The 11550-nt window shown below is 35.3% G+C and overlaps 1 protein-coding gene across 1 annotated transcript in view; it reads left to right on the forward strand.

The window, feature by feature from the left end:
• LOC107695594 (interferon-induced GTP-binding protein Mx1-like) overlaps positions 1-9668 on the forward strand; it is a 29444-nt gene extending 19776 nt beyond the window's left edge. Inside the window, exons 3-4 of the mRNA XM_016495595.1 lie at positions 3483-3679; positions 9526-9668. Of these exons, the coding sequence (XP_016351081.1) occupies positions 3483-3679; positions 9526-9668 (340 nt within the window). The remainder of the gene's footprint in view (positions 1-3482; positions 3680-9525) is intronic.
• Positions 9669-11550: the final 1882 nt, after the last annotated feature.

Below are 11550 nucleotides of genomic sequence, written 5' to 3' on the forward strand. Positions count from 1 at the left end.
TGTTACGCCCCTCACATACTGTTGATGCCATGTCCGGCCGGAGCGACGAGACAACATTAAAACCCATTATAAACGAGGCATTTGTTGCATCCAGTGGGGACATAATTACTGATTATAATTACTTATACTGTCTTTTTGCGCATTGCGTTGCATTGCATCACTCCGCGTAAACATAAAACTCTGTCTGCATTTGTGATCGGAGAAATGACAAACAAGTGCTACTCCACCCTGCCCAAAACTCGCGTTTGAATCATCAGTGGCAAATCCTTTAAATGAAAACGTACTTACGTGAGTCAGAACTGCCGGCATTTTAGTCTAACGTTACTCTCCCAGGATCAGTAAACAGTCCTCCATAAAATGTGCTGCACACATCTGGATATTTGGGTTAAACTGTTCTGGAACAGTGTTGTAAATACAACTTAACCACTGATTTCTAGTCGTGTCCTCTTTTGAAAGACCAAACAAAGTAGTTTCGCTTTCACAACGAAGCGAAAACTACTTTGTCTTCACGACATGGCTGCAGCGTCAACAATACTACAGTGAGAATAAAAGTTACGCCTTCTTTCTTTGCGTGAACATTTGGGCGGTGTTATGCAAATCTTCCCACATCGTGAGGTAGATATGTGGGGGCGTGTTAGAACGAGCCGTTTTAGGTAGGTGTGGCTGACTCTTAACTTTTATAACGAATATCTCTTTGGATTTGAGACTTTAGTCTTTGCAACTTTACAGATCTTCTTTATGCACCAAGAGCTTGTAACACTCCAAAGAGAAAGGAAAAATTGAAATCGCATCATATGACCCCTTTAAAGCACAGCTACGTGCGATTGTGTTAAGTGCATTTTTGGGAAACACACGTGACACAATAAAGAATGATCGTAAAATGACTCATAGAAGATCAATCGTTATCGGGAAACCCGGCCCTGAGCAGTCGAAGGCTGCGCATTTATTGCATGGACGGAGCAAAAATGTGTCTAAAAAGAGTGTCTAAAGGATACGCACAATTCCATTGAATGATAGGCCCTACATGTGTTTTAACAATGTCATTGAACCGAATTTACGAAGGAAACTGTTAAAATAACCACCGCATTAACAACGACCTTGAAATAAGAGCTATCTGTTAATCAGATGCATGAAAGTAGTGTTCCTTGCTATAGCAAAAAGACATCAGGCCCGTTTTCTTTCAGAATCATCATTCGCCGATGGAGAGGAAAAGTTAAATACTAAATAGCATTTTATTTTATGAAAATGAGATAAAGAAGTTTTCACACTGAAAGAGTAGTGATCTCAGGCTCATAGAACTTAAGACGTGCCAGGAAATGCCTAATATTGACAGAGGCATCTATATCTGCAGCTAAGTTGAATAAAAGGCAGAATGAACTAAAACGTTCAACGTTGAAAGACAATAAACACAATAAATAAAATTTATGAATGATGCAGTGCTAATTGACATATCATTTATTACAGTACAGAAACTATAAAGTATATTTTCTACCTAATTCTGTGCAGAAAATTGAAATAATTGCTTGTAGTACATAAAACAGTCATAACATTGCCATTAGGAAAAAAATATAGATTACAAATGATTGATTATTGTCCAGCAGTGTATTTGATTTCTTATAGCAAATTCAAAGTAAGAGATAAGAAAAAAATTCCTTGTAAAATAATAATAATAATAATAATGCATACATGCATAGGCCTAAATAAAATTATTGTATTTTGCATTTCTATCACTTCTGAAATGATGGCTACTCGGTGTATAATTATTATTATTTAAAAAAAATTTTTTTTTAATTATTTTCTTATCTCTTACTTTGAATGGTAATGTCGTACACCCCTGGTGTGACAAAATGTTAGCCTATACATAATACTTTTAAAGGTCTTTTTTCAAATCTTGGCTTACATATATTTCTACATATGCCGTGTCATGCCATAGCATCATTAAACTAACATCTAACAATGGACAAAAGTGTTTTTTTTTCTCTAACCTATGGTTCTCTAACCATAAAGGTTGCTGTGCAATTTGCCCCCTGACTAAGCATTTGAAGAATTTAGGGGAAGCATTTAAATAATCCTGTGAATGCACTTAAAGAATGCAGAATCCTGACTAAGCATTTAAAGAATTTAGGGGAAGCATTTATATAATCCTGTGAATGCACCTAAAGAATGCAGAATTGAATCGTTAATCGAATCGAATTTAATTTAATTGTGAATCGAACTGAATCATTCTGAATTTGCAAAAATCGTCCTTGAATCGAATCGAAAACCTATGAATCGTGAATTGAATCGATTCGCTGTCTACCCAAAGATTTACAGCCCTAATTGTTACTTTTGATAAGAAACAAAGTCTCATCTTTCAAATTATGTCCTTTTTTCAGGAAATTCCAACAATAAATGCGTTTTGACGCTCTTTGACGCTCTTACAGATCGCTGTATAAACACCTCAGTTCAAACGGCAGCGCGATCATCACTTCCTCTTTACTGCTAGGTTTAACGCGAAATAAACATGTATGAACATCTCATGACTCATATAATTGCTCAATCAGTGTTTCGACTGCGGAAAGACGTCAATAAAACAGCTTGTAAACAAAATGTCATGTAGCATTTCATTTACCTCAGGCATTCATCAGTGTCCACAGCTCGTTAGTTCACTATAAATGTAGAGAAGAGCATTTTACCGAAATATTGGACTATGAATATTTTACTTTACCTGTTAGTGATGTCTTAATTATTTAATGTTTAGGCTAAATAAATCTGTTATGAAACAAGTTATGACAGCCACTGTGTAAATATTTCAACAACAAATATAAATTTTATAATTTAGAAGTTAATTTAAAAACGGCATTATGTGCAATTTACATGTTTGCATTCTTTTTTTTAAGTTGTGTTGCTTGTTATATTTAACAATAAATAGTAATTAAATTTAAGTTTGGGCTCTGTTGTTAACTGTAACCTTATAGTAGGCCTAATGTAAAAGGGCTCACTATATAGAGCATAAACCAAGGTTATGGTTTTATCCATAAGAAAATTTGAATTATAACTGAATTTATTTAAAGAAAGAGCAATTTGATCAGTAAACCACTGTTTAAAAAACAGTTTATGTTTAGTTTTCCCCCCTGCTGTACCGAAACTGTACCGAACCGTGACATCAAAACCAAGGTATGTACTGAACCGTCATGTTTGTGTACCATTACACCCCTAAAATGTACACAAGTTTATTTATATTTATTTACAATATTCAAAGTGCTTTACATTTTTCTGCATAATAAAGAAACAAAAAAATAACAAATTTAAAGAGCATTTTAAAATAAACAATAAATACAAAATTAATGCTTAAAAGAAAAAATAAGAAAAGGATTTTAATTCAATTTAAAATGGACTAAAACCGATAAAAGGGAAATAAAATGTATGCATAGAAGTAAATATGTGCAATCTGCGAGGTTTTAGAAGTAAAATGTATATTTTTTCCTTCTTTCTTCTTTTAGTCAGAAAATGAAGGGAGAGGTTCACAGTCATTTAGAGGAGAGCATTCGTCCATACATTGATCTGATTGACACTTTGCGGTCAGTTGGCATTCACAAGGACTTGGCTTTACCGACTATTGCAGTGATCGGAGACCAAAGTTCTGGAAAAAGCTCTGTGTTGGAAGCACTGTCTGGAATTGCTTTACCAAGAGGGAGTGGTGAGGACTAATTTTACACTCCTTTGCTACTGGATATTCACACAAACACACACACACACACACACATACGTATACATATATATATATATATATATATATTATTCTTCCTCTGAGCCAAATTTTAACACTTTACTCCTCCTAGAGCTTTAAAGCTACAACCACCAAATTTGGGTCAGACCTTTAGACTTGTCTGACTTGGTGTGCAAAGTTTTTTTTAACTGATCCGACTTACGGTTTTCATAAACCAGACTATCAAACCGCCAAAAATCCTATACACTTTCATTGAAAACTTTTGGTCACTTTTTGGCTGGTCTTAGTTGGTCAAACTGTTTTTTAGCTAGATTTTTACAGAATCAACTGGTTTTAGCTGGTTGTTAAACTTTTTTTTGTGCTAAATTAGCTGGTTTTAACTGATTTTAGCTTTTTTTCACTCAATCTGTTTTTTTTCACTGATTCTGTTGGTTTTAGCTGGTTTTAAGCGTTTTTTTTAGCTGGATTTTTTTTCATTCATGTTAGCAATATGTGAAATCATGTTAAAAACATGCTAGCAACATGCTAATTATGCTAAGAACATGCTAACAAGGTGTTAACAATGAGGATGTGCCTGAATCCAAATACCATGTTCGGAAAGGAAATGACGTGTATTACGGAACCCCTAAAGGGAATAAATAAGAGATGGGAGGAAAATATATATTTCAATGCTTTCTCTTGCAATTATATCATTGGGTAATTACACTGTATATAAATTGCAGGCATCAGGGAGCTGCTATTAATATGCAGGGCATTGAAATCGCTTTTGAATGCGCACTCTCTTTTTACTTTCACTTTCGAGATTTGCGATCACACGTACTCTGTTTATACTACGGAGCGGCAGCACTTACCACACATTTTACAAGATTAGATGTTTGTCAGTGGTGCTCAGGATCTGTATATCAATCGCGTTATTCATTTTCCGTGCCTTTCCGATTACAAATTTTAATATTAACAGTCCTAATGGTATTAGTTAGATGCCACATATATTAGCCTATGTATTTTTAAGCTATGATTCTCCCACAATTCTGAAAACAAAACAGACAACCAAACAAAATATGTAATTTACTTGAGTTTCTGACTAAATGTTTTATTAATGTTATGAGTCTATTTAAAAAATATTTATTAATTTAAACGAATTAGCCAAATATGAAAAAAAAAATCATTTGAAATAAATAAATGAAGACTTGTTTCATTTTGAATCTCTTGAATGAATGATTCAGACATCAAATACATTTAACAGTCAGGCTGATGATACACATGTTCGCCACCTACTGGCATAATGTAACATATACCGGTAGCCTACAATCATTATTTGCAGCATATCATTACTTTCAAAGACCCATTCTGATCGCGTCTCCCGCAACATCAGAGTCTATATCAGGACTATAAACTTTTATCCCAATACATTCGTTATTATTTAATGTTTGCAACACAGAAATGTAGCCTGCTGTGTAGACTGTTTGTGAAGCGGTTTCAAACATAAAGATTTACATGATGAGCACTGCTCTCTCTGGATCAGCGGCTGCGCAAAAGCATTTTTAAATATTCCGATGTGATTTCAAAGGTCAATCGCGTGTGTTTGAATCGAGATCGCGATCTTTTAATGATTAAACGTGCATACATATGAGCCTTATAGCCTGTGTATTTTTCTAGCCCATGTCATATTTGTACCAGACCTCACCAGGCCCGGGCGGCCCCCCCGCTTCCGCGACCCATGCGGCACAACTATGACTGCTGCACTTGCGTTTCACACAAGAGATGAATGGAAAGCCATGTAAAGTTAAAAGAGGTTCAACTTTTAGAAAACATGTCTGGAGAATTTGTGGGGGTTATATTCCATTCCACTGCGTCTCAAACAGGGCCGTTCCTGACCAATTTGGTGCCCTAGGCAAGATTTTAGCTGGTGCCCCTTGCGTCACAGCTAATTCCACCCCCGATCATTCACACAGAAACTGCTTATGACATAAAAAAAATTACATATGAAATAAATAAGATGGTTGCACAATAAATAAATAAATAAATAAACTGACATGAACTCAGCTAGCTATTTAAATTAGAGAACTTTATTGTCCAAAGGCAGCTACAATACTATTTAAATCTTAATTTCTTCATTTCAAACATTCATAAATTTAGGGATGCACTGATCTTAAATTTTTTATGGCAGAATCCAATACTGATTTGTAATGTATTTTATTTAAGCAAAAGACAAGAAAGAATGAAAATATGAGTGCATGAAGAATATGGTTATAGTTGCTTTATTAGCCTATATTTTGATCTAAATTAGACTGTATAATTTCAAAACCTGAAGCAAAAACAGAATGGTCTGACTTTAGCTTTGTGAAATTAGGCTACACAAAACATACCAAACAGCAGATGGGCTGAATGAAAAAGCAAATTCAATCTCTGTAAGCAGGTGGCGCTTAAGGAACAGCAGTGATGCATTGTTTCTTTGATTACCGCTGTAAACACAATGCATTATACTGAGGCAAGATGAAAGGAAAATGGCATCTAAACTTTTTCCTAAGACAGTCAGTTCCCCTCAGAGATACATTCATACTTCGCACATTGTGAACAGTGAGCTTGCTCTGCCTGCTAATGTATTTGAAAAATTCAGATGCAAAAGCCTTTAAGTGCCTTCTGAAATTTTCTTCTAAAATTAGCATTTTTATCAGGATCCTATGTTTAGGTTCGGTAATTTTACTTTAATGGCAATGTATAGGTCATTTTCTATGCAATTAAAGTGAAATAACTGAACCTAGATATAGGAGCCTGATAAAAAGGAAACATCCTTTTTATTAACAACATGCTAATAATGTTAAAAACATGCTAGCAAAAAATGCTAATCATGTTAAAACCATGCCCATGCTTACAACATGCTAATCATTATAGTAACATGCTAGCAACATGATAATCATTCTAGTAACATGCTAGCAACATGATAATCATTCTAGTAACATGCTAGCAACATGATAATCATTCTAGTAACATGCTAGCAACATTCTAATCATGTTAAAACATGCTAGCATACATGTTAACAACATGATAATCATGCTAAATATATGCTAGCAACCTGCTAATCATTCTAGTAACATGTTAATCATGATAGAAACATGTTAACAACATGTGAATTATGCTATGCTAGCAACATGTTAATCATGCTAGAAACATGCTAACAACATACTAACAAAATGTTAATCATGCTAAAACATGTCAGCAACATGCTAATCATACTAAAAACATGGTAGCAACATGCTAATCATACTAAAAACATGGTAAAAACATTGTAATAACATGCTAATCATGTTAAAGTCAAGCTAGCTACCAGGGACGGACTGGGAGTAAAAAACGGCCCTGGATTTTCTCCCGAATAGGCCCACCACAACTACAAGCAGTCACTACTATCTCACATTACAGCAATCCTATCACATTTATGGTCAAATAACATTACAAAACCCATGGTGACCCTGCTGACAAAAACAATAGAAACCATCACAGAAATTCTAATGATTTCCACTACAAATACCATTACAAATATTACAAACCATCAACTTTTAACCATTAAAACCATGAAGTAATGTTTTCCTGTAGTGTGTTTTGGGACATATTTCATTAGGATTTAGTGGTTTTAACAAAAGCCACCAGTAGAAACCAATAGGCACGATTACAGTTTCCATTATAAACAATGCAATTAAAACCATTACAAATTATGTGAAAGAGCAAAAAGCAAAATCTATAATATGACAATGATAAACATAAACCTGGAGTCTAGAAACAACAGATTTCTTCAATTTGAGTATTCATATGTCTCTGTCTGTCTGTGTGTGTGTCATGTTAATCAGACTAATCACCTTATAGGCTAACTTCATTTACTCTATTTTCTAACTCAATAGCTCTCAAATGTAACCCATTGTAGAATCGCTGCGGTCTCGCAGGCTAAATAGGCTACATACTGTGTATAGTGAGAGAGGCGGGCAAAGGTAACCTGATGTAACTGTTCGTTTTTTTTTTTCTTTTAGCTTCTCCCAACCTCCTTTATCTTCACGTTTTTCGCTTGCCATCACGAGCGCACTCTCCTTCGCGTCAGTTTCTTATAAGCAAAAATAGATTGCATTAGCGCCCCCTTTTGTCGGCCGCCAATGTCACTTAATCTGACACTTTTTCTTTGATGATGAACCAGCCAGGCTGAGGGCCGTCTGGATGGACTCCAGAACGTCCAGATGGCCAGTCCGCCCCTGCTAGCAACCTGTTACCAACATGTTAAATGCTAGCAACATATTATCTAATGTTATCTTAACATATATCTAATCTTGCAAACTTTAAAGCTTTTAAAACTGCTTCAAACTTTCAGACACGGCTTTTTCAAGCCAAATTCAAAGTTTGTTCACCAACTTTACTCATCTAGCTCTTCTTATTCTGAGACAAAAATTTCTGTATCTCCTCCTAGGGCTTTCATGCTACAAGCACCAACTTGGCAGAGACCTAGGCCCTGATGTGTAGTTTGTTGCTATATCTTTTTAGACTGATCAGACTTAGAGTTTTCGTATAAATAATGATTAAAAATAAAATAAAAAATCCCATGTACTTACATTGTCTGAGCAAAAAATTCCCACTCTAGATGACAATTGCAGTCCACTAGAGGGAGCCACCGTATAAGAAATCTTTGAAATCCCCTCATTACTTTTGTTTTCCATCGGTTAAATTTACAAATAAATACATATATTTTATTCACACTGACAAGCTAAACCAACATATTTGATCGTGACCAGGTCAGGTCAATATCTGATAGTCTGATGAGTGGGGAAGGCGCTCGAGACATATGACTGATCTGTCACTGCTCCGATTGGCCGCTGCTGCGGCCTCACAAAAGTTCATCATTTCATTTGCATGTGTTTTTAAGCCTTGCCAATTAAAAAATTCAAGCGATTTTAAGCAATTCAGTGCTTGTGAGCTGTTTTGCGTATCACTGAAAGCCACGTCGGGTCAGGTGCTGTCTGTCTTTAATGTAAATCCATCGAAAAAGCGAGAATCATTCATTGCCCTTGGCTACCTTTTTTTTTTTTTTACAAGAATCAATCTATATTTAATGAAAACTATGGAATGTTATTTTAGATTCTTCCATTTCTGTATCTGAACACGTGCAAACCCAAAACCTGCTCTTTTGTGCTATTGCTTACAATTAGCTTACTGTGAAATTTAACTGCTATCTACACTTTTGTTATCACAATAAGATTATTTGTTAGAATACAATATAACAAGGGTCTGTAAGAAATACTACGAAAACAATTCCGCTTCATTTGGCATTTGAACGGACACATACAAGATCATGTCAAAATACATAATATCTTGCAAATATCATCCAAAACAGTCATTTATGTCTCATGTGAGCATAAACTGTTGAGAAATAAATCGGATGTGGATCATTATATTGGACTGGTGCATTAAAGCAACTGCAAGTACCAGCTGCTGTGTCTTTTATATTAATCCATCGAAGAAGCGAAAACCATTCATTGTGCTTATGATAATTTTGTTGTCATAATAAGCTTCTTTATTAGAAAACAAAATAGGAAGAGTCAATGGAAAAATATTACGAAAACAACAACTGTTGTACTTTTTTTGTGGTGCGGTCTGCTCAAGAACACTGAGCAGACATGTGATTTGGCTCGTTTTCCTCAAGGCCACCCATGTTGGCTTTCTCAAGCCAACATCAATGTTTGTTCACTAACTTTAGCCTCTAGTTTATATATGATGTACTGTACGTGTCACATAATGTTCACTGTTTGTAATTCACTGTATTTGTGGACTGTGTTTGATAGGAATTGTCACCAGATGTCCATTAGAGCTGAGGTTGAAGAAGGTAACCGGTGGAGTCAACTGGAAGGCTGTTCTGTCTTACCGTGATAAGAAAATAGAATTTGTCGATTCATCACTGGTTGAAAACTACATCGAACAAGGTTAAGACAAATGCTTGCTTTCAGTTTTGTTTTTCAATTTGATATGTTTGAAAGTTTTTAATGCTTGGAAAAATAATGTAAATTGTAGCTATTAATGTATGTGGCTGAGAGCCGTGTATACCAATAATATAGCTCCGGTATATTTTTAGTTATAACTGGCAGTATCACATAGGGGAGATAGCATTTGTTTCTAAATTTGATGATTTCTAATATTGAACCATAAAGCAAGTAACTTGCAATTTTATGTTTCAGTCATATATGTCAATAGAAAGACCAGAATTCCATAGTGAATAATTGTAACGATTAATAACACATCAAAATAAATAAATAAAGTTAGCCCTAAAAATAAACTATATAGTCATTTAATTAAAGGCCTGTTTCTTAGTCACACTTTTTCATTTGTCTTAACAATGCATTACAGAATACAGACAAGGTGCACAAATTACAAGATATCTGACCAAGTCACAAAATTATGATCAAATATGCTTAAATTGCATAATGAATTGTCTGTGACGGTCTCAAATCATGTTGCTGAACTGATCATGCTTAACTAGAGTTGCGGACTCAGAAATCTGTATACAATGGAAACAGGGGCAAGGCCAGAAATGTTTAAGTGGGTGGGCCTAGTGGGCAAAGTGTAGTGCATGAAAACTGCATGTCAAATTGTCAACAGAAAATACAGCACAAAGGTTCAATACACAAAATGTATAACACAAATTGATTTGATATGTGTAACATGTTCAAGCAGAAATGGTAGCAAAATGATCATTTAAATGCTATTTGTCCTAAATGCATTTAGACTAACAGTTAGAACACTTAGGATTGCATTTTCATCATGACGCCGTGGGATATTTGTAGCAAAATTCAATTTGAAAATGCATTCCGAGCTGACCACGCCCACTCTCCGTCAATCATTGCTGCAAGGCAGGGATTGGCGGAAGCGTGTTATGTTTGGATCGTTTGAAACATGGCGGCTCGAGATCTGATAAGATCGCTGAATTCACTGGCAGATGAAGTGGACCGTGAACAGAGAAATATATGAAGCGTATGGTGTTCGGACGCCATAGTATTCCAGACTATAAATGGACATTACAAGCATTACAATAATGATAAATAAAACAATTTTTGTATAATTAATTAATTTAAATTAATGTTTCTAATAAACACATTTATAACAGAACCTCAAGTAAACTACATGTTATTTTGTTTAGTCATATACAGGTGGGAGCTTTTTCAATTTATTACTCAGAACGACTTATTAGCCTACAACACCTTTAAAGACTTATTCAGGGAAGTACAGCAGGATGCAGGAAATGGTTGAGTATTATTTTAGGTATAAAATATCATTATTGTAATGCTTGTAATCTTTACACAGCAGCTTGGCTCCTTAAATGTTTAAAAAACAGCTAATTTCAAGACGCTGACATCACGTGGGTCACCCGCAGTGTAAGACGCTCAAAACTCAAAACGTTCAGTAGACGTTCGATCGATCGGTCGTTCTAACGTTTGATTTTAGCATGGAATACGCTTCAAATATTTCTCTGTTCACGCTCCACTTCATCTGCCAGTGAATTCAGCGATCTTATCAGATCTCGAGCTGCCATATTTCAAACGATCCAAACGTAACACGCTTCCGCCAATCCCTGATTGCATTTTAAATTGAATTTCGCTACCTATATGCTTCCATAAAACACAACCTAGAAAGCCTCAAGCTTCGTACACCGGGATGATTATCGCGCGCGCTTATCGCCTACGTTTTTCCACGCGTCTTTTGTGTTCATACCCAGGCGATGAGCCGAGTGAACGTGCAAATTCACTCCCTAACATTAGATGGCGCTTAATGAAAAACAGAAATACCCCGGTACACATCGAATCCTATTTGATCTG

The sequence above is a fragment of the Sinocyclocheilus anshuiensis genome, unplaced genomic scaffold (assembly GCF_001515605.1).
Source record: "Sinocyclocheilus anshuiensis isolate Anshui unplaced genomic scaffold, SAMN03320099.WGS_v1.1 scaffold770, whole genome shotgun sequence".
NCBI lineage: Eukaryota > Metazoa > Chordata > Actinopteri > Cypriniformes > Cyprinidae > Sinocyclocheilus > Sinocyclocheilus anshuiensis.